The sequence below is a fragment of the Eretmochelys imbricata genome, chromosome 1, assembly GCF_965152235.1.
Source record: "Eretmochelys imbricata isolate rEreImb1 chromosome 1, rEreImb1.hap1, whole genome shotgun sequence".
Classification (NCBI taxonomy): Eukaryota; Metazoa; Chordata; order Testudines; family Cheloniidae; genus Eretmochelys; species Eretmochelys imbricata.
The window spans coordinates 552,718-580,314 of NC_135572.1; the positions used below are offsets into that span (position 1 = coordinate 552,718).

General features: G+C 63.5%; 2 protein-coding genes across 6 annotated transcripts; one reads left to right on the forward strand and one right to left on the reverse strand.

Moving 5' to 3' along the window:
- Window positions 1-1,926: 1,926 nt before the first annotated feature.
- Window positions 1,927-5,901, reverse strand: TIMM10B (translocase of inner mitochondrial membrane 10B). Of its 2 annotated transcripts, none has more exons than XM_077809242.1 (3): window positions 5,815-5,901; window positions 3,842-3,908; window positions 1,927-3,572 (listed from the first exon to the last, which is right to left on the reverse strand). In XM_077809242.1, exons 2-3 carry the CDS (start codon window positions 3,905-3,907, stop codon window positions 3,297-3,299), a joined length of 342 nt encoding a protein of 113 aa, XP_077665368.1. In that variant the 5' UTR covers window position 3,908; window positions 5,815-5,901; the 3' UTR covers window positions 1,927-3,296. The 2 variants fall into 2 exon arrangements, with proteins under 2 accessions (XP_077665368.1, XP_077665296.1); XM_077809170.1 differs by having other exon boundaries at window positions 3,842-3,937; window positions 5,815-5,889.
- Window positions 5,902-6,030: 129 nt separating this feature from the next.
- Window positions 6,031-27,296, forward strand: ARFIP2 (ARF interacting protein 2). Of its 4 annotated transcripts, XM_077809604.1 has the most exons (10): window positions 6,031-6,139; window positions 10,194-10,301; window positions 13,313-13,421; window positions 14,031-14,087; window positions 19,127-19,222; window positions 21,173-21,288; window positions 22,060-22,281; window positions 23,669-23,826; window positions 24,195-24,369; window positions 25,901-27,296. In XM_077809604.1, exons 2-10 carry the CDS (start codon window positions 10,203-10,205, stop codon window positions 26,054-26,056), a joined length of 1,188 nt encoding a protein of 395 aa, XP_077665730.1. In that variant the 5' UTR covers window positions 6,031-6,139; window positions 10,194-10,202; the 3' UTR covers window positions 26,057-27,296. The 4 variants fall into 4 exon arrangements, with proteins under 4 accessions (XP_077665730.1, XP_077665483.1, XP_077665643.1 ...); XM_077809357.1 differs by lacking the exon at window positions 19,127-19,222; XM_077809517.1 differs by lacking the exons at window positions 14,031-14,087; window positions 19,127-19,222.
- The last annotated feature ends 301 nt before the right edge of the window (window positions 27,297-27,597 follow it).

Here is a 27,597-nt window from a genome sequence, read left to right on the forward strand (position 1 = left end):
GGCTTCTTCCCCCAACTGCCCCACCCCACCCCCCAGAACAGCCCCGCCCCCACGGCTTCTTCCCCCAACTGCCCCACCCCACCCCCCAGAACAGCCCCGCCCCCACGGCTTCTTCCCCCAACTGCCCCACCCCACCCCCCCAGAACAGCCCCGCCCCCACGGCTTCTTCCCCCAACTGCCCCACCCCACCCCCCAGAACAGCCCCGCCCCCAACGGCTCCTTCCCCCCAACTGCCCCACCCCACCCCCCCCCAGAACAGCCCCGCCCCCACGGCTCCTTCCCCCAACTGCCCCACCCCAACCCCCAGAACAGCCCCGCCCCCACGGCTTCTTCCCCCAACTGCCCCACCCCAACCCCCAGAACAGCCCCGCCCCCACGGCTTCTTCCCCCAACTGCCCCACCCCACCCCCCAGAACAGCCCCGCCCCCACGGCTCCTTCCCCCCAACTGCCCCACCCCACCCCCAGAACAGCCCCGCCCCCACGGCTCCTTCCCCCAACTGCCCCACCCCACCCCCCAGAACAGCCCCGCCCCCACAGCTCCTTCCCCCAACTGCCCCACCCCACCCCCCACAGAACAGCCCCACCCCCCACAGCTCCCCCAAAACTGCCCCACCTCAGACCCCCAGAACAGCCCTGCCCCCACAGCTCCTTCCCCCCAAACTGCCCCACCTCACCCCCCCAGAACAGCCCTGCCCCCACAGCTCCTTCCCCCCAAACTGCCCCACCTCACCCCCCCAGAACAGCCCCGCCCACCACAGCTCCTTCCCCCCAAACTGCCCCACCTCACCCCCCCAGAACAGCCCCGCCCACCACAGCTCCTTCCCCCCATCTGCCCCATCTCACCCCCCCCAGAACAGCCCCGCCCACCACAGCTCCTTCCCCCCAAACTGCCCCACCTCACCCCCCCAGAACAGCCCCGCCCACCACAGCTCCTTCCCCCCATCTGCCCCATCTCACCCCCCCCAGAACAGCCCCGCCCACCACAGCTCCTTCCCCCCATCTGCCCCATCTCACCCCCCCCAGAACAGCCCCACCCACCACAGCTCCTTCCCCCCATCTGCCCCATCTCACCCCCCCAGAACAGCCCCACCCCACATGGCTCCGCCCCACCAAGGGTTCCATCTCACCCACCACATGGTCCCTTCCCCCTCCAAACTGCCCCATCTCACCAGCACAATGGTTCCTCCCCCCCCAACTGCCTCATCTCACCCCCCACAGAACAGCCCCACCCATGTCTCCTTCTCCTCTGAACTGCCCCATCTGACCCCCACAGAATACCCCCCCATGACTCCTTGCCCCGAAAGTGCCAGCTCATCACCGAGCTGCCTGCCTGTTTCAGGGGCTGCTCCTGCGCCCTCTCCCAGCCTCCAGACCTACTGCTCCCCAGTGCGGTGCTGTGGGGGTTTTTTGGGGAAGGGGAAGTGGGTGCTAAAGCTGCAACGGTGCCACATGGGGGTCACATTGTGGGTGTTGGGACACTGGTTATCTGACTGCAACTGCCAGCTAGGTTCAGCCCCTGGGTCCCAGCCCACCCGGCTACCACCTCTGACATAGCCAGAACCAGCTGCTTTATAGACATGCCTGGATCCTGCTCAGCTACTGGCCCAGGGGGACCTGGTAGCAGTGAGTTCCACAGGCCAATTGTGACTGAGTTAAGAAGTGTTTCCTTCCCTCCTCCATACATTTGTTCCCTGTTACTGTCAAGGACTCCTCCTCATTCCGGGGGGGGGCGAGGGGGAAGGAAGTGGGGGAGCAGACCCAGCACAGAACCCAGGGGGGTGCAGGGGGAGCCGACCCAGCACAATGTCCAGGGACAGGGCTGGGACCTGCGTGAACCAGTCCTGTGCCCAGCAGGCTCAGGCCCAGCTGGCAGGGGGATGCAAGAGCTGAGGGCCCTGTAGGAAGCCTGAAACAAACGAGCGAGCTTTGTGTTAATCTCTTTATTACCTGTGTACAGCTCTGTGCACTCCACTTGGTACGGCCGCCCCTGGAGCGGGACAGAGGCTTTCCTCCCAGGGACAGAGAGCGGAGATAGGTGCTGCAGCCATCCAGAGAGAGACAAGCTGGATCTCAGCAGAGCAGGGTGCTTCAGGCCACGGCTCCCACCTTTCCTAACACCACACCCAGGCGCTACCCCCTCGTTCCGACCCAACCGGCTTGTCATTTGCTGTGCTCCCCGAGGCCGTGAGGGATCTCTGAGCAGGAGCCTGCCTCAGGCCCAGTCCAGCGGGTGCTGCGGCTACGTGGCCTGCTTGGGGGCGGAGCGGGGCCTGGTGCATTAAGAATGACTCCCAGGACAACTGTTTAAAAGCAGGGCAGAGCCTGTCAATATGTGACAAGTGCCGCAGCCCCATGCTCAACCTCAGAGCGTCGTGCATTGGATACATGGGACTGGCGCAGGGATGGCGGACAGGGGCCTTCCCAGGAAGGGTGCAAGACACGCCCCTCACTCTTGTGGGGCCACACAAGTTCCATTTGCCTCGTGTACGGGAACCTGTGGTGGAGCTCCTCTCCTTAGAGTAACCCCCTTGTCTCCCAGGCCCTGGGGAGTGGGGCAAGGGGGCAGGGCTTGCTCTAGTGACTCAGTGTCGAAATGGAGCAGAGACCGAGTAGCCATGGGGTACAATCAGGGTCTGGTTGGGGCTGGTCTCTGCCGGCTCCTGGATCCATGCAAGGGCCCTATGGACAGGGACAGGGCGAGGAGAAACGACAGCCTGGGAGAGCTCCCAGGCCCTTCCAGCAGCTGTGTGCTTGCTGCAGGAGGCTAACAGCGGGGTGAGCAGACTTGGCCATGCCCAAGGCATCCCACACACCCAGGGAATCAAGAGGACACTGATCTAGTGGTAATAGGAAATAGCCTTCCAGGGACAGAGAGAAAACCCTGCCCTGGGGCAAGAGAGCCTGGCCGAGAGCTGCTGCTGTGACTAATGAGCCCTCAGCAGGGCACTTCCACAGGCTGCTCCAGAGGGCAATGGGCCCGAGCAGCTGGAAGGCCCCACCCGTGCTGCTCAGCGCCCCAGCGTTAGACAGGCTGGTCTGGCCCAAACGCAGCTGGAGCTTGCATGGCTCTGCTGTCAGGAGGCCCAGGCTGCAGCTTGGGTAGCTCTGATGCTGACACTAATCAGCCCAGTCCCGACTGGAGAGGGAGGGAGTGCCCATCTGGGCTGGATCCAGCGCTGGGAGGAGGCCCAGCCCAGGGTGTGGCTGCAGTGCCCCCGAGAGACTGTTTCACACCCAGGCCCAAGTCCAGGGTGCAGCCATAGGGGACCACGCAACGCCGGGAGGCAGTAGGGCACTAGCTGACGGCATCTGGAGCGCTCTCAGCGGCAGTGAGGAGACTGGCAGCCACCCGCTGGCTAGGGTGGGTTTCCGTGCCAACTGCTGCAGGCAGGGCCGCAGGGGCAGCACCAGGGACCTGCGTCGGGCTGGAGCCTGGCACCGCCTGGGCTGCAGGGGCCTCGTAGTCCGAGATGCGGCGCTGCACAATGGAGGGCATGAGCTGCACGTAGGCCCCCATCAGGCGGTGGTTGGAGTGGACGAGCTTCCCAGCACAGCCATCTAGACAGGCCTCCTGCAAGGACAAACCACGGATGTCATGAGGGTCCCAGCTCCATGGGGAGCAGATTCCCATTCTTGCCCACAGCTCCCACTGCCTGGCCCCCTCCACAAAGGCACCCTGCCATCCTCAATACCCGTGCCCATGAAGCTGGACAGCCCACGGCTCTGGGATGCAGAGCTAGGAATGGACAGCTCCTCGGCCTGGAGGGAATGAGCAGGCCAGCTGTGCTCCGGGAAGAGCTCCCCCACAGCCCCCATGCCTGGGCAGGGTCCAGAGCTCACCTCCTCCCTGGTGAGCGCCCGGTAGTTCAGGTTGGAGATGCAGCGCAGGAAGCAGAGCTCCGTCATCCTGTTGTAGACAAGAAGGAAATCCCGCAGCTGGAACAAGAGCAGCAGTGGGGGGGTCAGACCCTGACTCTGAGGCACTGCCCCAGCCACCGGCTCCCCACAGATCCCTCACCCTTGGCAGAGCTGCTGTTCTGACTCTCATCACTGGTAGCCCACCGCCTGGCTGGAGAGCCAGCTCTGCTGGCACAAAGCAGATCCCGATCCCACTCCCACGGGGTGGCTACGGTGCGCTCAGGGCGACTGGGCTTACACCCGTTTCCTTTGCTAAGGGAGTCTGAGGCAGCCACTGTACTGACTGCATTATAAACTGGATAAGCAAGAGACCTCGAAATATGATTGTAAATGGGGACTCGTCATTGAGCTGGTCTGTTCTCAGCAGGGAATTGCAGGGGTCAGTTCTTGACCCTATACTATTTAACATCTGTGCCAATCACCTAGAAGAAAACAAAATTGTCACAGATAAACTTTGCAGGGAAAACGAAGACTGGGGGAAGTGGTGAACAATGCAGCAGAAAGGTCCCTGATACACAGCGGGCTCCATCGCTTGTGAGCTTAGCCAGCAAGCAATATGCAGTAACACAGCTAAACGTGGCTGTGTGCATCTGGGAACAGCAAATGTCAGCCACACAGACAGGCTGGGGACTGGGCCCCGGGAAGCAGCAACCCAGAAAGAGATTGGGGGTTGGGCGGGTGGATAACGATCAGAACTCTGAAACCGATCAGAACATGAGCTCCCAGCGACCATACCTCCCGTTTTGGCCTGGACAGCCCCTTTTTTAAGCCCTGTCCTGGCCATCCCGATGTTTTTTGGCAGAAGTGGGTATTTGTCCTGTTTGCTGCTGACTTGATCAGCTGGCAAGAGCAAACTGGACAAATGCCCTTTTGTCAAAAGAGTGTGGTGTGGTGGAATATGGGGGGGGCCGAGTGGTGATGCCAGCCCAGTGCAGGGCGGGAAGGCAGCGTTCCAGCGACTCTGGGCTCCTGGGGGGATGAGGGCTTGGGCAAACGGCTTGGGCCAGACCGCTGTGGTGTCCCTTTTTCCCTTTGGAAATATGGTCCCCGCTAAGCAGTGAGGTGACTCGGTCTGTGTGCGTGGCCGCGGCAGGATCCTGGGCCCGGCGCAGGGGGGCGAATCAGGGTTAAATCACGCCCAGGGCAGCTTGGGTCGAGCACGAGGACACACCCTGGCTGTAGGGTGGGAGGCTTGAACAAGTTGCCCGGGCAGGCTGCAGAGGCCCCAGCACCGCAGGGTTGGAACAGCTCGGGCACACACCTGAGAGGGGGGTGGGGTGACACTGGGCCTGGCCCTGCCTGCAGGAGCCGGAGTCGCTGGCCGGGAAACGGCCCCTCCAGCCTGCCATGTCGGAGCAGCGCAGTGGGGCGTGAGAAAAGCCCCACAAAGCGCCCCCCATCCCCAGGGGCGAGGGCCCCTAACTCCTTGGCCAGCAGCTCAGTGCCCAGCCCCCCCCCCGCCTCCAACTATCCCCCAGCCTCCCCTGCCGGCCCCAAGCCTCCCCCCGCCTCCAACTGTCCCCCAGCCTCCCCCGAGCCTCCCCCGCTGTCTCGCCCAGCCTCCCGAGCCGTCAGCCTCCCCCCCGCCTCCAACTGTCCCCCAGCCTCCCCCCGCCGCCCACACAGCCTCCAACTGTCCCCCCACCGTCTCCCCCGAGCCGCCTCCCCCGCCGTCAGCCTCCACCCGCCGTCTCCCCCGCCGGCCCCGAGCCTCCCCCCTCGTCTCCCCCGCCGGCCCCGAGCCTCCCCCCTCGTCTCCCCCGCCGTCAGCCTCCCCCAGCCAGCCTCCCCCCCTCCTCCCGAGCCTCCCCCGCCGTCACATCCACCCCCCCACTGTCCCCCCCACCCGCTCCCCAGCGCCCCGCCCCCCACTGTCCCCCCCGCCCCCCACTCACGCTGCGAAGCTGCTGCTGCTCCCCCGGCGCCTCCATCCCCAGAGCACGTGACCTGCGCCGGCGCTTTGCAGAGGTCATGTGACTCACTTCCCCGCCAGACCCGGCCTGGTTTGAGACGTCACTTCCGTCCTAGCGGCTAGAACTGTTTCCGGGGTCAGGTGTCACTTCCGTCCTCCGTGCCTGCAGCGGCTTCCGCTCCTTTATGGTGAAGCCGTCACTTCCGTTCCCCCCCGCGGCGCTGCCCGGCTCCCGACGCGGCTTCCGGTCTGTCCCCCGAGCGGACCCAGAGCCTCCCGCGCTGGGGACCCGGCAGCGGCCGGAGCAGGTGGGAGGGGGTCGCGGGGCCTGTGCTGGGGGGCCGGGGAAGGGGGTCACTCGGGGCCCGTGCTGGGGGGGCCGGGGAAGGGGGGTCGCGGGGCCCGTGCTGGGGGGGGGGCCGGGGAAGGGGGTCGCGGGGCCCGTGCTGGGGGGGGGGGCCGGGGAAGGGGGTCACTCGGGGCCCGTGCTGGGGGTCACTCGGGGCCCGTGCTGGGGGGGGGGCCGGGGAAGGGGGTCACTCGGGGCCCGTGCTGGGGGGGGGGGCCGGGGAAGGGGGTCACTCGGGGCCCGTGCTGGGGGGGGGGCCGGGGAAGGGGGTCACTCGGGGCCCGTGCTGGGGGGGGGCCGGGGAAGGGGGTCACTCGGGGCCCGTGCTGGGGGGGGGCCGGGGAAGGGGGTCACTCGGGGCCCGTGCTGGGTGGGGGGGCGGGGAAGGGGGTCACTCGGGGCCCGTGCTGGGGGGGAGCCGGGGAAGGGGGTCACTCGGGGCCCGTGCTGGGGGGGAGCCGGGGAAGGGGGTCACTCGGGGCCCGTGCTGGGGGGGCGGCCGGGGAAGGGGGTCACTCGGGGCCCGTCCTGGGGGGGGGGCGGCCGGGGAAGGGGGTCACTCGGGGCCCGTCCTGGGGGGGGGGCGGCCGGGGAAGGGGGTCACTCGGGGCCCGTCCTGGGGGGGGGGCGGCCGGGGAAGGGGGTCACTCGGGGCCCGTCCTGGGGGGGGGGCGGCCGGGGAAGGGGGTCACTCGGGACCCGTCCTGGGGGGGGGGCGGCCGGGGAAGGGGGTCACTCGGGGCCCGTCCTGGGGGGGGGGCGGCCGGGGAAGGGGGTCACTCGGGGCCCGTCCTGGGGGGGGGCGGCCGGGGAAGGGGGTCACTCGGGGCCCGTCCTGGGGGGGGGGCGGCCGGGGAAGGGGGTCACTCGGGGCCCGTCCTGGGGGGGGGGCGGCCGGGGAAGGGGGTCACTCGGGGCCCGTCCTGGGGGGGGGGCGGCCGGGGAAGGGGGTCACTCGGGGCCCGTCCTGGGGGGGGGGCGGCCGGGGAAGGGGGTCACTCGGGGCCCGTCCTGGGGGGGGGGCGGCCGGGGAAGGGGGTCACTCGGGGCCCGTCCTGGGGGGGGGGCGGCCGGGGAAGGGGGTCACTCGGGGCTCGTGCTGGGGGTGGGGGGCGGGGAAGGGGGTCACTCGGGGCCCGTGCTGGGGGGGGGGGCCGGGGAAGGGGGTCACGCGGGGCCCATGCTGGTGCGGGGCTGGAAAGGGGTTCGGGGGGTTGCACAGGCCGTGCTGGGGGGGGGGCTGGAAGGGGGTTTCGGGGGTCGTGCGGGCCGAGGAAGTGGGCGGGGGGGTCCCAGGGGCCGTGCTGGGGGGGCTGGGGAAAGGGGGGTCGCGGGGGCTGTGCTGGGGGGGCCTCACGTTTGTTTAGCGTCCCCTTATGCTGAGTGTCCCTCACCCCACCTCTGGGATTAGTAGGGGGACCTGTATGGGCAGCGCATGGCTCAGCCCCGCTGCCTGCCCCGCGCTCTGGGATGGGGGTCAGGAGAGCGCCCTGGTGGGGATTGGGTTTGTCTGGAGGCCCGGCTTGGAGCCGTCCATCGCCCTGGCACGGGTGCGGTTGTGGTAGAGAACAAGCGGCTTTGGTCCCCGGGGCCTGGTTAAATACCCCCAGGGAGCAGGCCCCACTGGCTCTTTCTTGGGCACGGGTCTATGCCTGCCGTGCTGCTGGCTGCCAGGCTCTTGGGAGGGGGAGAGAGTTGGCTGGTTCCCATTGCTAGACCCTTCCAACCCAGTCCTGGCGGCCCTAATTCCTCCCAGTCTGGGTGGGTGTCCCAGGCCTAGGGGCCCTGTGAAGGTAACGGGAGCTGTGGGGCGGGGTGTGGCACTGCCTGCTGTGGAATGTGCACGGACTGGTCTGGGCAGGCTGGGCTCTGGCTCGTACTGGAGCCTGCTGCCCCCGGCCCAGGTGTCTGGGGAGGGAGGGTAAGGCAGGGCTGTAACCTCCAGATTTAGTAGCTCCCTGGTCTTCCGTGCAGAAGGGCTTGGTGCTGTTCCTCCTCCCTCCCCACACACCCCCCCCCCCCGGCCTGGTGTGGGGGCCAGCTGGGCCCAGGTTTCTGTCAAGCTAAGTGAAGTGCTCTTCTGGGGGCCCAACAGTGCTGGGGTGGGTCCCTCTAGCTTGGCTTTTCTGTGGCATGTGGGGCTGGGCTGCAGGGCAGGCTCAAGGGGTCCAGTTGTGTCTTAATTTCTCCTGAAGGGGCTGCCCTGCCCATTGCATGGAGTGAAGCAGCGCCCCCCATGAAGCAAAAAGAAAAGGAGTACTTGTGGCACCTTAGAGACTAACCAATTTATTTGAGCATGAGCTTTCGTGAGCTACAGCTCACTTCATCAGATGCATACCGTGGAAACTGCAGCAGACTTTATATATACACAGAGAATATGAAACAATACCTCCTCCCACCCCACTGTCCTGCTGGTAATAGCTTATCTAAAGTAATCATCAGGTTAGGCCATTTCCAGCACAAATCCAGGTTTTCTCACCCTCCACCCCCCCACACAAATTCACTCTCCTGCTGGTGATAGCCCATCCAAAGTGACAACTCTTTACACAATGTGCATGATAATGAAGTTAGGCCATTTCCTGCACAAACCCATGAAGCAGTACCTCTGGCACAGGCTGAAGGTAGCTCCTGCTGCAGAGCCTTGGGGACGTGGCTGTTGGCACTTGCTCCCTGGGCACTGGGCCAGGAGCTGCTCAGCTGCGAGGGCCAGGTGTGTCCTGGGGCGGCCTGCAGGCCTGCCCCCCTTGTAGAGCTGCAGGTGTTGGAGAACTCAGGAGATGGTGTGAGGCAGGGAGTGAGCTGTTGCTGCCCCAAGGGGAGGGGCCACTCAGCCTGTGAAGTGGGGGAACAGATGCTACTCCCTGTAAGTGAATTGGGGGCCTCCTGTTCCACACAACCCCAACCCCCGCTCCCGGACCAAGGGAGAGTCACTGATACTGACAGGGAGCCAAGGAAACGCTTCTAAACACAGAGCACAATGGGCCTGTGGAACTCGCTGCCAGCAGGTGCCATGGCCCAGGAGCTGAGCAGGAGCCAGGACGGTCCCAGCATCTCTGTGGAAGATGAGCCCCAGCTTTACATCAGGGAAGGGGTACACAGGGGAGACCTTTGGGGATGGGGGTGTTCAGGCCAACTCTCAGGTGAGCTCCCCCCAGGAAGGTGGATCTGGGTGAGCCATCATTTCTTGAGAGTGGAGAGCCGAGTGCTTGGGCAGGACACAACCCTGGGGAACAGGCTGGGGACAAGGGGAGCTGTGCTGTCTCTGGTGGTAAGGCAGCCACCTCTGGGGTGAGTCACAGCCACACTGCTGCGTCTGCTAGGAGCCCAGGGTGTGTCCCTGAACCCAGTCCTCGACAGTGCAATGCTGCCTCTAGCCAGCAAGGCCTGCCGTCTCTTCCGCTCCGTGAGCCCTAGCCCCAGGGGAGGGACCGACCTGGCTTACCCATGAAGGTGCCTGTGGGCAGCGGGCAGTTGGTGATCTCTGGAAGCCAGGACATGCTGTCTTGGCAGTGCCAGTCGAGCTGCCCGCACTGCTGCCATTCTCACCAGGGGCAGAGGCCTGGCGGGTGCCCAGGGGGCTGGCTCTGTCACCTCAGCACCCGAGGCAGCCTCAGCTGGGGTGGGTAAAAGCCAGCCCCGGGGTGGGGGAGCTGCGGGGGCTGGAACACCTGGGCAGCGCCTGGAGGCCCGTGGTGCTGTGTCGCTGCCCCTGCCTGCACCTAAAGCAACGTCGCGCTCTGCCCTGGCCCGTTCTCTGTGTGTGCTTGCAGGGCCAGACCTCCTGTGGGCAGACAGGATACCCAGGGTGCTGCGGGCAGTTCTCAGGGGCCGGGATCCCAGAGGGCGGGGTAAATCTGTGTGCCGGTCTCTGCGGGTGACCATTGGGGCTGAGTCCCAGAGGAGCTCCTCGGAGAGCTGGGGGTGGCGGGTGGGCCGGGGCCTGGGGAGCAGACTGCAGAGAGCGAGGCTGGAACCAAGCCTGCTGGCCTCTCAGCCTCGCCCTGTCCCTGCAGATCCTGACCATGACGGATGGGCTCATGAGCAAAGCTGCCACCATGGAGATCCCCATCAACGGAGCCGGGGACACAGGGAGCCTGCCGGAGGATGATGGCTTGGAGCAGGTATGAGGGCTGGGTGAGACGGGCATGTCGGGCTAGAGGGGTGTGTCGTGGGGAGGGGCGGCGAGGCGCAGGTCTAGATGGGTGTGTTGGGGCGAAAGGGAGGCCCCGGGCTAGAGGGGCGTGTCAGGGGGGGGAGGGGAGGCCCCAGGCTAGAGGGGCGTGTCGGGGGGGGAGGGGAGGCCCCGGGCTAGAGGGGCGTGTCGGGGGGAGGGGAGGCCCCAGCTAGAGGGGCGTGTCGGGGGGAGGGGAGGCACTGGGCTAGAGGGGCGTGTCGGGGGGAGGGGCGGTGAGACCCCGGGCTAGAGGGGCGTGTCGTGGGATGGGAGGTGTGATGGAGTTAGAGGTCCAATGCTCTGGGACTGCTCGGTATGAAGTCAGCCAAGGCTCTAGGTAGTGTGACTCCCCTCGGGGCTGTCCGGCGCAAGAATCCTCTTCGGCTATGGCCTTCCTGGTCTGACCTCAGAGCATTCAGCCCCCTGTTCACACCGTGCACTTCCCATTTGCGGGTCCACCTGGACGGGACCCCGGGGAAGCCAGAGGGTCCTGTACCCCAACTCCGCAGTCAGACATGACTCTCAGCCAGCCAGTAAAACAGAAGATTTATTAAGAGACAGGAACACAGTATAGAGCAGAGCTTGTTAGAACAGAAATTAGTGACTTTCAGCACAGTCCATTTTCGGGAGACCCTGGGCCAGACGTCCTGGACTCCCCATCTCCGAGTCCCCCACAGTAGAAGACCACCCAGCTTCCAGCGACCTGGCCTCTGACACCCTTGTAGCTCCTCCTCCTGGTCTTTGTCTCCTTTCCCGGACAAAGTGTCACCTGGTTGCATCCCCCTCCTGGTTCTCAGGTTACTAAGGGCATCCTGCCATCGCTATCTGCAGGCAACTGGAGAAGCCTCACCACCCCTGGGATCTCAGCAAAATTCACACCCTTATCCCCACCACCTCGACATTGGTGCAGAAAACAGGGAAACTGAGACACACATAGTATTAATTCAAAACAGTAAAACTGTGTCACGGAGTCACCAGGGCAATGCTCTGGAACTGCTCCCTACGAAGCCAGGCAGGATACTGAGGGAGCCTCCCCTCTCGGAGCAGACTGTCTCCAGGGGGAGAAGCTTCCACCTTCCTGGGTCTGACCTCGGAGCATTCAGCATCCCCTTCCACACCGTGCGCTTCCCACAGCGAGTCCGCCCAGGCGGGGTCCTGGGGAAGTGAGAGGGTCCTGCACCCCAACTCCACAGTCAGACATGACTCTCAGCCAGCCAGGAACACAGACTGTTTATTAGGTGACAGGAACACAGCATAGGGCAGAACTTGTTAGTCCAGAAATCAGTGACTTTCAGCACAGTCCATCTTGGGAGTCCTGGGCCAGACACCCTGGATTCCCCGGTCCAGTCCCGCCACGCAGGCCTCCAGCCACCCAGTCTGACATCCCCCTGTTCTCCTCTGTCTCTTTGTCTCGCTTCCTGGGCAAAAGGTGTCACCTGGTCGCATCCCCCCTCTGGGTCTCTGGTCACACAGGTGCAAACAGCTGGGCAGCCTCACCTGCCTTGAGGGCCTCAGCAAAATCACACCTACAATTCCTGAATTATTGATGCAGTACAACAGGGAAACTGAGGCACACACAGTATAAGTATAGGACAGTAAGAGTCATGTGCATCCTAACAAGATGAATAAAACCCCACTTCGTCACAGACTCACATAAGTGAGTACAACATAGCAAAGGAAAACCCCACTTTGTCACAGGGGGCACCGGGCTAGGAGATGGGAAGGTACTGGGCTAGAAGGGATGTGTGGCCGGGAGGGGAGGCGCTGGAATAGAGGGCTGTGTTGGGAGGAGAGGCACCGGGCTAGGGGGGACTGTGTCGGTGGGAGGAGAGGCGCCGGGCTAGGGGGGACTGTGTCGGTGGGAGGAGAGGCGCCGGGCTAGGGGGGACTGTGTCGGGGGGAGGGGAGGCACCGGGCTGGGGGGGGACTGTGTCGGGGGGAGGGGAGGCGCCGGGCTGGGGGGGGACTGTGTCGGGGGGAGGGGAGGCGCCGGGCTGGGGGGGGACTGTGTCGAGGGGAGGGGTGGCGCCGGGCTAGGGGGCGGACTGTGTCGGGGGGAGGGGTGGCGCCGGGCTAGTGGGGGGACTGTGTCGGAGGGAGGGGAGGCAGTGTGTATTGGGCTCTAAGGACCCACAGAGCTCCCTCCAAGGCTGGGCCTTCGGCACCAGCGACCCGTCTTTCTCCATGGCTCTCTACAGCGAATCCAGCCTAGCCCTGGTGGGTACTGGCCCCGTCAGGGTGCAGTGCTCCCTGGGAGTCTTTGCAGCGAGGCCTTTGCAAAACAAAGTTACCATTTGTTAATTACTGGCTACAGAATCTGAGTGCCCTTGGCTAGCACAGAGGACAAAGGTTAAGCCAGGGCAATGAAAGCTGTTATCTATTCTGGCTCTCAAGAAGAGCTCTGTGGATCCTCTGAGAAAGCTTCTCTCTAACCGTGAGAAGTTGGCCCAATGAGCGGTCTTACCTTGCCCGTCTTATCTCCGTCAGTCCCAAGTGAGAGTTCACCTGCCCAGGGTGACTGCCCTGAGGGTTAGGTGCTGGTTGCTGGAAGTGGTTTGGGGGAGAGGAGGCATCCGATGAAGTGAGCCATAGCTCACGAAACCTTATGCTCAAATAAATTTGTTAGTCTCTAAGGTGCCACAAGTCCTCCTTTTGTTTTTACGGATGCAGACTAACACGGCTGCTACACTGAAACCTGTTTTGTCTCTGGATCTTCTGTCGATCTGGGTCAGTGTCAGCCAGTTCTTCAATGGCCAGTCATGCCCCCCAGACAGCGAGGTGCCACCCCTGTTGCACCCTGGCTAGCCATGAAGGTACAGAGGGAAACGGACATACCAGGGATCCCCCCTTCCTCCTAGGTTGGCCGGGTGCAGCAGGGCCAGGCTGCCCTTGGGGGCTGACTCCCAATTCCAGGGGCCGGTCTGAGCCCAGAGCGGACTCTGCTCTTGTCCGTTTCAGGACCTGCAGCAGGTGATGGTGTCGGGGCCCAACCTGAACGAGACCAGCATTGTGTCGGGGGGCTACGGGGGCACCGCCGAGGGGATTATCCCCACCAGCACTGTCAAAGGTAAGGGGCCCTGGGGTGGGTCTTCCCCTGCTGGTCCTCTCTGAGGTGTCCCTGGGCCTGGTGCCTCTGCAGGGGCACTGCCAGCTGCAGTCTGTCAGGCAAAGGGCTCTGTAGAGTGAGAGGTGGGCTGCCCCAAAGTCTGGGGCAGTAGCGGGCCCCCAGGGGCTCTAGAGGGCAACGGTGTACGGAAAGACACAGCTCTGCTGTGGGGCACAGCACCCCCACTGGCCACCTAGTGCATTGCAGAGGAGGGGCACTAGCTTTAGCTATTCTGTTGCCTGCTTCCCTGCCAGGCTGTGGAGGCCAGGGTAGCCAGACTGGGGAGCCCCTAACCCAGCCCTGCCCCCAGGGTGACCTAGGAGAAGAGAGCAGCTGAGACCCAGCACCAAACCCTGCCTGGCCCTGAGGACTCTGCTGGCTGGGAGAGCGGGAGCAGAGCTGCTGCCCCTCCCCGGCGGGTGGGAGGCTAGCTAGGAACCCAGCAGGCAGCTCCCGGGGCAGAGGATCTGGATTGGCACATTGGGCCCCAGCCTGGGAGGCCAGGCCCTGCTGGGTAGGGGCACCTGGGGTGTTTGCCCCTCTCCGACCCTGTTGTGTGGTTCTGTCTAGGCCCTGCGGTGCAGTATAACACCTCCTTCCCGGGACTGCGGCTCCTTCATGCACAAGGTGGCTCCCGTTTACCTCCTCGGGGCTTCACTAACTGGCTCGTGCAGGAACTGCTCTCCTGGTAGCCTGGCCTGGGGCTATCAGAGGGCCCGTGGGCTGGCTGGGCCCTGCGGGGACAGGGGGGCTGCCGGGTGTCAGAGTCCCTGGGTGATGCTCTGGAACGGCTCCCTATGAAGCCAGTCAGGACTCTGGTGAAGTCTCCTCTTTGTGAGCAGCCTGTCTCCAGGGCAAGAAGCTCACCCAGCTTCCACCTTTCTGGGTCTGACCTCGGAGCATTCAGCATCCTCTGCCCCTCCATGCACTTCCCACAGCGAGTCCGCCCAGGCAGGGTCCTGCCCCCCAACTTCGTAGTCAGACGTGACTCTTAGCCAGCCGGGAAAACAGAGGGTTTATTAGATGACAGGAACATGGTCTAAACCAGAGCTTGTAGGTGCAGAGAACAGGACCCCTCAGCTGGGTCCATTTTGGGGGGCAGTGAGCCAGACAACCACATCTGCACTTCACTCCTCCTCCTCATCCCCAGCCAGCCCCAAACTGACTCCCACTCCAGGCCCTCCTCCTCTGGGCTTTGTCCTGTCACCGGATTCCTTTGTTCTCCAACCTTTTAGCTCTCACCTTGCAGGGGGGGAAGGGCCCAGGCCATCAGTTGCCAGGAGGCAGAGTGTCGGCCATTTATGTACCCTGGCCCTTTGCTCTGCAACAATTACACCCCCTTATCCCACCACCTAGAGACTTAAGAAATGCCGAGGGGAAACTGAGGCACACCTACAGTATTCAGAGGAGAGATTAAGAACAGTCCCACTTCGTCACATCGAACTGCTAATCCATCTGCTCCCTCCACCTGCTTCACACCTGTACTGACTGATGGAGAGGCCTGGCTGGAGTCTCCCCTCACTAATGCTTCCTGGCCTCTGCTGGACACTGAACCCCACTGGGTCAGGATCGAAGGCGGAGGCCCACAGGCCACTCCCACCTCCTTCTCTGTGGGGTCTAGCGCTGGGAGCAGGGGCTGGGCATCGCTGCTGTGGCTCGCTGGAGGAGTCGGGCGGGAGGGGAGCGCTGCTGTGTGCTCCTCGCGCATGTGAGTACTGATGTCAGCGGGGGTGGGTGGGTGTGCGTGCGCGCAAGGCACCCTCAGGGCACTAGCTCATCGGGAACACCCTGCCTTGTTCCAGTGCAGGCCTGGCTGCATGGCTATGGCCACCGGCCAGCACAGGAGGGAGAGTGCTGTCTCCAGGCTGGTAGAGTAACTTAGTGACGCAAGGTAAAGCCGGACCCTGGAAAGTGAGATAATGCCAGTGTCCTGTCCCGCGGGCAGAGCCCCACCGTGGTCCCATGGGGAGAGGGGTTGGCATCCCACCCTCTGGACAGATCCTCTCCATAGTCCCATGCAGGGAGAGGCCAGCATGTCCCCAAGGCGCACATCTCCACCATGGTCCCGTGGGGTGGGGGAAAGAACCTGCCGGGTCATGTTCTGGCGTCTGTCACACCTGGGATCTCGACCAGGGCTGGTGTCCAGATGCTGGTAGCCAAGACCCGGCTGTATCCCCCAGCCTGGCCTCTGTTCTGTGGCACGGGCGTCAGGGCTGCCCTGTCCCATGAGGCTCCTGCCCTGTGGAGGGAGGCAGCCCAGTCATGGGGCCACTGGCTTCACCCTTGGAGCCCTTTGGGTCAGAGACAGGGTGGTGAAGAGGCTGCATTGGCAGAGTCCCGGCAGGTAGCCTGTGGCTAACAGCCAGGTGTGTCAGTGGCCAAGTGTGTCACTGCATGGCTTCTCTTGGCCTGGAGTGAGAATGAGAGAAATCTATAAATTCTGCCTAGGGCTGTGCAGGAGGAGGGAAATTGGGGCTTCTGTTCGGCCCCACAGCACAGGGACTGGGGGCGGTCAATGGCATGGAAAGGTGCGAAAAGGGAGACTTTGTCACACAGTGTAATTAGCCTGTGGAACTCTCTGCCACAGGATGTCACTGAGGCCAAGGGCTTAGCAAGATTCAGGGTGGGCCTGGCCATTCTGTGGGGACGTGAATAGCCAGAGCGATCAGAGGGAAGAACAATTCTGGCAGGGATACGAAACCTGCCCCGGGGTTTATGCCAGTCTCTGAGTATTTGTGTCCTGGACGACACCTTCCGGGGGCAGGTTCCTCACTGCTGCCTCAGGCACGGGTCCTACAGAATGTGAGGCTAGCTGGGCCCGGGTCTGGTCCCTGTGTGCAGTGCTGCTACCCAGGGCACCCCTGAGCCCAGGGGATGCCCTGTCTTGGGACAGTTGCCAGGTCGGAGACAGCTGGCTCAGCCCTGCCTTCTAATTGTCACCTCACTCCATCTCTCCATTTCCCTCCCTGTGCCCACCCCTGTGCACCTAGAATCATAGACTATCAGGGTTGGAAGGGACCTCAGGAGGTCATCTAGTTCCACCCCCTGCTCAAAGCAGGACCGATCCCCAACTAAATCATCCCAGCCAGGGCTTTATCAAGCCTGACCTTAAAAACCTCTAAGGAAGGAGATTCCACCACCTCCCTAGGTAATGCATTCCAGTGTTTCACCACCCTTCTAGTGAAAAAGGTTTTCCTAATATCCAACTTAAACCTCCCCCACTGCAACATGAGACCATTACTCCTTGTTCTGTCATCTGCTACCACTGAGAATAGTCTAGAACCATCCTCTCTGGAACCCCCCTTCAGGTAGTTGAAAGCAGCTATCAAATCCACCCTCATTCTTCTCTTCCGTAGACTAAACAATCCCAATTCCCTCAGTCTCTCCTCATAAGTCATGTGTTCCAGTCCCCTAATCATTTTTGTTGCCCTCCGCTGGACTCTTTCCAATTTTTCCACATCTTTCTTGTAGTGTGGGGCCCAAAACTGGACACAGTACTCCAGATGAGGCCTCACCAATGTTGAATAGAGGGGAACGATCACGTCCCTCGATCTGTTGGCAATGCCCCTACTTACACATCCCAAAATGCCATTGGCCTTCTTGGCAACAAGGGCACACTGTTGTCTCATATCCAGCTTCTCGTCCACTGTAACCCCTAGGTCCTTTTCTGCAGAACTGCTGCCCAGCCATTCGGTCCCTACTCTGTAGCGGTGCATGGGATTCTTCCGTCCTAAGTGCAGGACTCTGCACTTGTCCTTGTTGAACCTCATCAGATTTCTTTTGGCCCAATCCTCTAATTTGTGTAGGTCCCTCTGTATCCTATCCCTACCCTCCAGCCTATATACCTCTCCTCCCAGTTTAGTGTCATCTGCAGACTTGCTGAGGGTGCAATCCAAACCATCCTCCAGATCATTTATGAAGATATTGAACAAAACTGGCCCCAGGACCGACCCTTGGGGCACTCCACTTGATACCGGCTGCCAACTAGACATGGAGCCGTTGATCACAACCCGTTGAGCCTGACAATCTAGCCAGCTTTCTATCCACCTTATAGTGCATTCATCCAGCCCATACTTCTTTAACTTGCTGGCAAGAATACTGTGGGAGACCGTGTCAAAAGCTTTGCTAAAGTCAAGGAACCGACACGTCCACTGCGTTCCCTTCATCCACAGAGCCAGTTATCTCGTCATAGAAGGCAATTAGATTAGTCAGGCATGACTTGCCGTTGGTGAATCCATGCTGACTGTTCCTGATCACGTTCCTCTCCTCTAAGTGCTTCAGAATGGATTCCTCGAGGACCTGCTCCATGATTTTTCCAGGGACTGAGGTGAGGCTGACTGGCCTGTAGTTCCCAGGATCCTCCTCCTTCCCTTTTTTAAAGATGGGCACTACATTAGCCTTTTTCCAGTCGTCCAGGACTTCCCCCGATCGCCAGGAGTTTTCAAAGATAGTGGCCAATGGCTCTGCAATCACATCCGCCAACTCCTTTAGCACTCTCGGATGCAACGCGTCCGGCCCCATGGACTTGTGTACGTCCAGCTTTTCTAAATAGTCCCGAACCACTTCTTTCTCCACAGAGGGCTGGTCACCTCCTCCCCATGCTGTGCTGCCCAGTGCAGCAGTCTGGGAGCTGACCTTGTTCGTGAAGACAGAGGCAAAAAAAGCATTGAGTACATTAGCTTTTTCCACATCCTCTGTCACTTGGTTGCCTCCCTCATTCAGTGAGGGTCCCACACTTTCCTTGGCTTTCTTCTTGTTGTTAACATACCTGAAGAAACCCTTCTTGTTACTCTTAACATCTCTTGCTAGCTGCAACTCCAGGTGTGATTTGGCCTTCCTGATTTCACTCCTGCAAGCCTGAGCAATATTTTTATACTCTTCCCTGGTCATTTGTCCAATCTTCCACTTCTTGTAAGCTTCTTTTTTGTATTTAAGATCAGCAAGGATATCACTATTAAGCCAAGCTGGTCGCCTGCCATATTTGCTATTCTTTCTACACATCAGGATGGTTTGTCCCTGCAACCTCAATAAGGATTCTTTAAAATACAGCCAGCTCTCCTGGGCTCCTTTCCCCCTCATGTTATTCTCCCAGGGGATCTTGCCCATCAGCTCCCTGAGGGAGTCAAAGTCTGCTTTTCTGAAATCCAGGGTCCGTATTCTGCTGCTCTCCTTTCTTCCTTGTGTCAGGATCCTGAACTTGACAATCTCATGGCCACTGCCTCCCAGGTTCCCATCCACTTTTGCTTCCCCTACTAATTCTTTCCCGGTTTGTGAGCAGCAGGTCAAGAAGAGCTCTGCCCCAGTTGGTTCCTCCAGCACTTGCACCAGGAAATTGTTCCCTACATTTTCCAAAAACTTCCTGGATTTTCTGTGCATCGCTGTATTGCGCTCCCAGCAGATATCAGGGTGATTGAAGTCTCCCATGAGAACCAGGGCCTGCGATCTAGTAACTTCCGTGAGTTGCTGGAAGAAAGCCTCGTCCACCTCATCCCCCTGGTCCGATGGTCTATAGTAGACTCCCACCACGATATCACCCTTGTTGCTCACACTTCTAAACTTAATCCAGAGACTCTCAGGTTTTTCTGCAGTTTCATACTCGAGCTCTGAGCAGTCATACTGCTCCTCATTTGGCACTGCCCTGCCTGGCCCATCCCCTACCTTTCCAGGCTCCTTTGTCACGTCTCTTTCCTCCCGCGGACCATCCATCTCACCCAGTAAATCTGCTGCTAGCCAGATTGCCAGCCAGGCAGATGCATCAGCAGGTCCCCTCCTTGACGCCTCATGGACTCCCTGCCCCAGGCCAGAGAGTGCCTTCCAGTATCTGCAGGGGAATCTGTCCTCTCCCAAAGGATTAGCCCCAGTGACTGCCCTGGGGAGCTGCCCCTGCCCTGCTGTGGTGTAGGGTTGAGGCCCCCCGCTCTTGCTGGCATCGCAGGGCAGCCTGGAGGGGCACAGGCAAGGGGCCTCATGAGGCTGCAGGGGCACCGTGGCCTGGTGACTATCACCCCTGAGTGATGCTGGCCCCTGCCGAGCCCCCACTGCTGTTGTCCGGGCCCTGCCGCTGCTCATCTGCTGGGGCCACCCCTGCATGGCGGAGAGGGCGAGCTTGGCAGCGCCCACCCAGAGAGGGCTCGCAGTGCCAGCTGGCTTGGAAACCATGGGACAACAGCATAACAAGTGCGTCGGGGCCAGTGGGGTCGCCCGGGGGGGGTGTTTGCGTGTGCGCTGCGGCCAGTGGGGCTATCACCGGGGGGGTGTACGTGCGTCGGGGAGGGGCGTACGTGCACCTGGGCCAGGGGGCTGCCACCAGGGGGGAAGGGGGAAGTGTGTACGTGCGTCGGGGGAGGATGGGGGAGGGGCGTATGTGCACCTGGGCTGGTGGGGCTGTGGCGGGGGGAGGGGGGCGTGCATGCACTGGGGCCACCCAGGAAAGGGGACTCGCCCTGGGGCCACTTGAATAACCTTTGTGCGCGCGCTGAGGCCATCAGGTGCAGCGGGGATGGGTGTGCTCTGAGGCCGGGGCTGACATGGAGGGGTGCACTGCTGCCGGGGGAGCCCTATGGGCACCCAGTGGGTCACTGTTTGGAGCTTTCCCTCCCAGCCAGTGGACTGTGAAGTGTGTCACGAAGTCCCCGGGCGATGCTCTGGAACTGCTCCCTACGAAGCCAGGCAGGACTCTGGGGGACCCTCCTCTCTGGGAGCAGCCTGTCTTCAGGGCAAACAGCTCACATGGCTTCCACCTTCCTGGGTCTGACCTCGGAGCATTCAGCCTCCTCTGCCCCTCCGTGCGCTTCCCACAGCGAGTCCGCCCGGGGGGGTACTGGGGGGGCCAGAGGGTCCTGCACCCCAACTCCGCAGTCAGACGTGACTCTCAGCCGCCAGGAAAACAGAAGGTTTATTAGGCAACAGGAACATGGTCTAAAACAGAGCTTGTAGGTGCAGAGACCAGGACCCCCCAGCCGGGTCCATCTTGGGGGGTAGGGAGGCCAGAGCCCCATCTGGGCCTCCCTCCATTTCTCCAGCCAGCTCCAAACTGAAATGCTCCCGCCCCTCCTCTGGCCTTTGTGTCTCTCCCAGGCCAGGAGGCCACCTGATCCCTTTGTTTTCCATCCTCTTCAGTTGGCACCTTTCAGAGGAGGGGCCTAGGCCATCAGTTGCCAGGAGAAAGGGTGTCGGCCATTCTCTGTGCAGACAGCAGCCCCTCTAGGGCTCTGCAACAATCACCCCCCTTATCCCACCAGCTAGATACTTCAGAACTGTCTAGGGGAAACTGAGGCACCCACCCAGTATTCAGAGAAAACATTAAGAACATTCCCACTTTGTCACAAAGTGGTTTTGCCCGACAGCACGGTTCTCAAATCCCCTACCTCCGGGAGCTGGGGCTTTCGGCAAACCTAGCATTGTTTGGCTGGAGACGAACCCAGGAGAGTTGGTGGCACCGGGTCCCCAGCCCTCCTGTTGGTGGGGCACCAGCACCGCCTTCCCTGTGCTGCTGAGGGGGCCAGTGTGCCGGGAAGCTCAGCCTAGCTGTGGGAAGTGGGTCTCAGGGCCTGGGAGGGGGCCTCCAGAGCAGAGCAGTGCCTGGCAGCTGCCCCCAGGGACAGTGACTAGGCCTTGGAGGAGTTGCTACCCCACATCCTAGCCATGGGGCTGAAGCAAGGCCTCGGTGCAGGGGGGTCTCACTGCCCTGTCCTGGGCTCCATGTGTTCCAGGCTCTGGGCTGCACCCACCCCACCCCAGCTCCTTGGCGACAGGAGACGAGGCCGCCCGGGGCATCGCTGTGGAGAAGTTTGATATTGTCAAGAAATGGGGCATCAACACATACAAGGTGAGTCTCTTGTCTTGGGCCGTGGGGGAGGGAATGGGCAGTCCTGTTGGGGGAGGGGCTGTGCTGCCTGGGGGGGAGGGACCCGCTGTCCCATGGGGCAGCTGGGAGGGGGAATGGGCTGCTGGGGGCAGGAGAGAGGCTGACTGTCCCTTGAAGCAGGGGCAGGGGTGTCTGCGATTGGGCTGCCCATGAGGCTGGGACTGGCTGGGGGGAGAAGCTGAGGGAACTGGGTCTATTTAGTCTGCAGAAGAGAGGCGTGAGGGGGGATTTGATAGCTGCTTTCAACTACCTGAGAAGGGGTTCCAAAGAGGATGGATCTGGACTGTTCTCAGTGGTGGAAGAGGACAGGACGAGGAGTAATGGTCTCAAGTTGCAGTGGGGGAGGTCTAGGTTGGATATTAGGAAACACTATTTCACTGGGAGGGTGGTGAAACACTGGAACGGGTTACCTAGGGAGGTGGTGGAATCTCCTTCCTTGGAGGTTTTTAAGGCCCGGCTTGACAAAGCCCTGGCTGGGATGATGTAGTTGGGGATGGGTCCTGCTTTGAGCAGGGGGTGGGACTAGATGACTCCTGAGGTCCCTCCCAACCCTGATAGTCTCTGGTTTTATGCCTGGTGTCCCATGGGGCCAGGGAGGGCGCTGGAGTACGAACGTCTCTCCTAAACATTCAGTGGGGGCTTGTTGGAGCTGCCCCTTGTGGACCCACCCGCCGGGGCCCGGGGCAGCTCTTGCCCCGGAGCCGGGCCCCCTTGACCCGTGCCCTCCCGCAGTGCACCAAGCAGCTGATCTCGGAGCGCTTCGGCCGGGGCTCGCGCACGGTGGACCTGGAGCTGGAGACGCAGATCGAGCTGCTGCGCGACACGAAGCGCAAGTACGAGTGCGTGCTGCAGCTGGGACGGGCGCTGACCCACCACTTTTACAGCCTGGTGCAGACGCAGCGCGCCCTGGGCGACGCCTTCTCCGACCTGAGCCAGAAATCCCCCGAGCTGCAGGTACGAGCCCGGGCGGGGCCGGCTGGCTGGGGCGGGGCGGGATGGGGCCCGGGGGCGGGGCCGGCTGGCTGGGGCGGGGCGGGGCCCGGGGCGGGGCCGGCTGGCTGGGGCGGGGCGGGGCGAGGGCCCGGGCGGGGCCGGCTGGCTGGGGCGGGATGGGGCCCGGGCGGGGCCGGCTGGCTGGGGCGGGGCGGGATGGGGCCCGGGGCGGGGCCGGCTGGCTGGGGCGGGGCGGGGCCCGGGGCGGGGCCGGCTGGCTGGGGCGGGGCGGGGCCCGGGGCGAGGGCCGGCTGGCTGGGGTGGGGCGGGGCCCGGGCGAGGGCCGGCTGGCTCGGGCGGGGCGGGATGGGGCCCGGGTGAGGGCCGGCTGGCTGGGGCAAGGCGGGGCCCGGGGCGAGGGCCGTCTGGCTCTGGCGGGGCGGGATGGGGCCCGGGGCGAGGGCCGTCTGGCTCTGGCGGGGCGGGATGGGGCCCGGGGCGAGGGCCGGCTGGCTCTGGCGGGGCGGGATGGGGCCCGGGGCGAGGGCCGGCTGGCTCTGGCGGGGCGGGATGGGGCCCGGGGCGAGGGCCGTCTGGCTCGGGCGGGGCGGGATGGGGCCCGGGGCGAGGGCCGTCTGGCTCGGGCGGGGCGGGATGGGGCCCGGGGCGAGGGCCGTCTGGCTCTGGCGGGGCGGGATGGGGCCCGGGTGAGGGCCGGCTGGCTGGGGCGGGGCGGGGCCCGGGGCGAGGGCCGTTTGGCTCGGGCGGGGCGGGGCCCGGGTGAGGGCCGGCTGGCTGGGGCAAGGCGGGGCCCGGGGCGAGGGCCGGCTGGCTCTGGCGGGGCGGGATGGGGCCCGGGTGAGGGCCGGCTGGCTGGGGCGGGGCAGGGCCCGGGGCGAGGGCCGTCTGGCTCTGGCCGGGCGGGATGGGGCCCGGGTGAGGGCCGGCTGGCTGGGGTGGGGCGGGACCCGGGGCGAGGGCCGTCTGGCTCTGGCCGGGCGGGATGGGGCCCGGGTGAGGGCCGGCTGGCTGGGGCAAGGCAGGGCCGGCTGGCTGGGGTAAGGCGGGGCCCGGGGCGAGGGCCAGCATGTTGGGGCGAGGCCCGGGGTGAGGGCTGGCTGGCTCTGCCGGGGGGGATGGAGCCCGGGGCGAGGGCCGGCTGGCACCTGGCACCACCGTCACGGCCTGTGACCTTGGGTTGGGCCCTGAGCTTCCCCTTCCGTGCGAATGGGGGGCTGATAGCCCTGCCCTGCCGCACGGGGGCGGAGGGGTTGGTGCAGTCAGTCGGCCAGGGAAGTGCCCCAGGCTCCCTGCCCAGACCGTGGCACGGGAGGGATGGGCTCTTTCATGGGGTGCAGGCAGGCTTCCAGGATCCTGGGGGCCCTGACCCCCCCCGTCCCCACCCCAGGAGGAGTTTGGCTGTAACGCAGAGACGCAGAAGCTGTTGTGTAAGAATGGAGAGACCCTGCTCGGGGCCGTCAACTTCTTCGTCTCCAGCATCAACACTCTGGTGAACAAGACTATGGAGGACACGCTCATGACCGTTAAGCAGTACGAGACGGCCAGGTGAGCGGGTGAGGGGCCCAGTCCGGGGGGTGCTGGGGGCCGGCACAGCAGGGGGAGCGATGGGTTACGGTTCCCTGTGCTCAGTTGGGGGGGGCACTGGGGGCCAGCACAGCAGTAGGCGTGAGGTGGGCCGGAGCGATGGGTTACGGTTTCCTGTGCTCGGTAGAGGGGCAGGGGGGGTCCTGCGGGGTGCTGGGGGCCGGCACAGTGGGGGCAGTGATGGGTTACGGTTTCCCGTGCTCAGTAGAGGGTGGGTGGGGGGTCCCGGGGGGCGCTGAGGCCCGGCACAGCGGCGGCAGCAATGGGTTACCCCGTGCTCGGTAGAGGGCCCCTGGGGGAAGCATGGCTCTGACCCCACCTCCGTGCAGGCTGGAGTACGACGCCTACCGCACAGACCTGGAGGAGCTGAGCATGGGCCCGCGGGACACCAGCACCCTGTGCCGCCTCGACGCCGCCCAGAGCCACTTCCAGAGCCACAAGGAGAAGTACGAGAAGCTGCGGGCCGACGTGGCCATCAAGCTCAAGTTCCTGGAGGAGAACAAGGTGAGGGGCGGGGCCCGGCCGGGCCTGCTGCACGTGCCCCCCAGGGCCATGGGCTGGGCCAGCCTCCCTGCACCAGGAGCTGGGCCAGTACCTCCAGAGCCACTCCACCCTCCCCAGTGCTGGGCTGCCTGCCCCACCGTGAGCCCCACTGCCAACAGCTCTCTGGGTCACCGGTGCAGGGATGTTGGTGACCCCGACCCCCTCTTGTCACGGGGTCCCCAGGCAATGCTCTGGAACTGCTCCCTACGGAGCCGGGCAGGACTCTGGGGAAGTCTCCTCTCTGAGAGCAGCCTGTCCCCAGGGCAAACAGCTCACACAGCTTCCACCTTCCTGTGTCTGACCTCGGAGCATTCAGCCTCCTCTGCCCCTCCATGCGCTTCCCACAGCGAGTCCACCCAGGTGGGGTCCTGGGGAAGCCAGAGGGTCCTGCCCCCCAACTCCGCAGTCAGACGGGACTCTCAGCCAGCCAGTAAAACAGACCCCTCAGTCAGATCTGTCTTGGGGGGCAGGGAGGCCAGAGCCCCATCTGGGCCTCCCTCCATTTCCCCAGCCAGCTCCAAACTGAAACTCTCCAGCCCCTCCTCTGGCCTTTGTCTCTCTCCCAGGCCAGGAGGCCACCTGATCTCTTTGTTCTTCAACACCTTCAGTCGGCACCTTTGCAGGGGAGGGGCCCAGGCCATCAGTGGCCAAGAGACAGGGTGTTGGCACTCTCAGTTGGGTCCCACCAGAACCAGCATCATTACAGGAACACAGTGCAAAACAGAGCTTGTAGGTACAGGAAACAGGACCCCTGAATCAAGTCCATCTTGAGGTGAGGGAGGCTAGAGCCCCATCCAGGCCTCCGTCCATTTCCCCAGCCAGCTGCAAACTGAAACTCTCCAGCCTCTCCTCTGACCTTTTTCTCTTTCCCTGGGCCAGGAGGCCACCTGATCCCTTTGCTCTCCAACCCCTTCAGTTAGCACTTCTGTGGAGGAGGGACCCAGGCCATCAGTTGCCAGGAGACAGGGCATCGGCCATTCTCTGTGCAGACACCATCCCACTGGCCCTCTAGGGCTCTGCAACAATCACACCCCCTTATCCCACCAGCTAGAGACTTAAGAATGCCGAGGGGAAACTGAGGCACCCACACAGTATTCAGAGAGAACATTAAGAACATTCCCACTTCATCACATCTCTCCCCGTGGCGGGGCAGCGCCAGGCTGGGAGGCTGGGTCAGGGGTGTTGGTAACCCCTTTGAAGTGTTGGGGGGCAGGGCCAGGCTGGGCTTCTGGGGGGTGGGCTTGGGGAGTGTTGGGGGCGGGGCCAGGGGCAGGGCTGGGAGGGTGTTGTGGGGGGCGGGGCCAGGAGCGGGGCTTGGGGGTGTTGGGGTTGGTGGGCAGGGTCAGGCTGGGTTGCTGGGGCATGGGCTTGGGGGCGTGTTGGGCCAGGGGATGGGCTCCGGGGGTGTTGGGTGGTGGGGCTAGGGGCGGGCTCAGTGGGTGTGGGGGGCGGGCTGTCCTGGGATTGATCTCTTGCTCCCCCCTCCCCCCAGATCAAGGTGATGCACAAGCAGCTGCTGCTCTTCCACAACGCTATCTCCGCCTACTTCGCCGGCAACCAGCAGCAGCTGGTGCAGACCCTGCGGCAGTTCAACATCAAGCTCAAGACGCCGGGCGCCGAGAAGCCCTCGTGGCTGGAGGAGCAGTGAGCGGCTTGAACTCTGAGCTCTGGCCCGGGGCCAGGCTCGTGTGGGCGAGGGGGGCCCGGCTGGGGCCAGTGAGACAGGACCCCCACGGAAGCCCCAAGGCCTGGACCCCGGCTGGGTAAATGGGGTCTCTCTGCCTCGGGCAGCCCTGGGCTCTGTGCCCAGGTGGGGGCAGGAGAGGTGCCCTGAGCTGCGGCAGGGCTCCCCCATCTGCACCTCTGCCCTGCGAGTTCGGTGTGCCCAGCCTGGGCTGCTCATAGGGGTGCAGTGCTTCAGTGACCCCCCCACCCAGTGCAGCTGCAGGGCAACAGGGGTCACTCATCATCCCCCAGCCACACTCCGGGGAGGCCGGTGTGTCCTGTCCCCAACAACAGGCCTCATTCCTTACGGGGGGCCAGCGTGTCCCGTCCCCCAGACCCCAACAGGCCTCACTCCTGGGGGGACCAGTGTGTCCCGTCCCCCAGCCCCCCAATGGGCCTCACTCCTTGCAGGGGCAGGGGGAGTCTGTGCTGTCCCCGCAGCCCTCTTGGGAGGGGCAGCGTTTCCCTTCCCACTTCAAGGCCTTCTGGGGAGCAGGAGGGGCCAGTGTCTCCTGTCCTGCCCCTGGGGGCCTCACTCCTTACAGCACCGGGGGTGCAGCCCCCAGGCCTCAGTGTTCTCAGGGGGAAGGGTGCAGAGGGGCTGGGAGCCAGGACTCCTGGGTTCTATCCCAGCTCTGGCTTGTGATCTGGGGCCAATCCTTCCCTCCCCTTGTGTAGTTGGTCTCTGGCATTTCCGGAGGGGGGGGGAATCAGCTGCTTTCATTACTTCCTCCCCCCTCGGACACACACACTACAGCCCCTTCTTCCCCTGCACTGGGGCAGCGGGGGTCTGGGGGCTGCCCTGCCCCTGGGCTCTAGCCCCCTCCCCCACTGTGGGGCAGGGGGACAGGTTGGGCTTGGCACACTCCTGCTGGCTGCAGCCTTTCCATTTGCACAGAGCCAGCCTCCTGTGGCCAATGCTGGCCACTCCAGCAGCACTGGGCTCCTCCTGCTCCTCCAGCATGCGTGTGTGCGGGAAGGTAGCCAGGTCTGTCGTGTGCTGTCCACGCCGGGGCCCCTCTGCCACCAGGCCAGGGGGGCGCTGCGGCCCTTTCTCCTCTGCCAGGGGAGAAGTGGTTTGGTTTTTTTTGCTAATTTAATCCCTGGTTCTACCCCAACCCCCCAACGTCTGTGAAGATTCCTGAATAAAAGGGTACGAAGTCGCCCTGTGTGTGGTGGGGCTGGGAGCTGGAGCCCTGTTGGGCATTGGGCCGGGCTGAGGATCGGACAGCGGCACACGCTGGGGGATGCTGGGCAGAGGGGAGGGGATGTCCTCCCAGTGCTTTGGTCCCCTTACAGGGGCTGTGGCAGGTGCCCCCTGACTGTCTGGGGCTCCCTCCCTCACCCAGGAGCTGCCAAAGGCTCTGCCCAGGTGTAACAATGCTGGCTTTGGTGGGACCCAACTGAGAGTGCCAATTCAGGGCAAACTGCTCAAAGCAGGGCAGCTACAGCCCATGGCTGGGG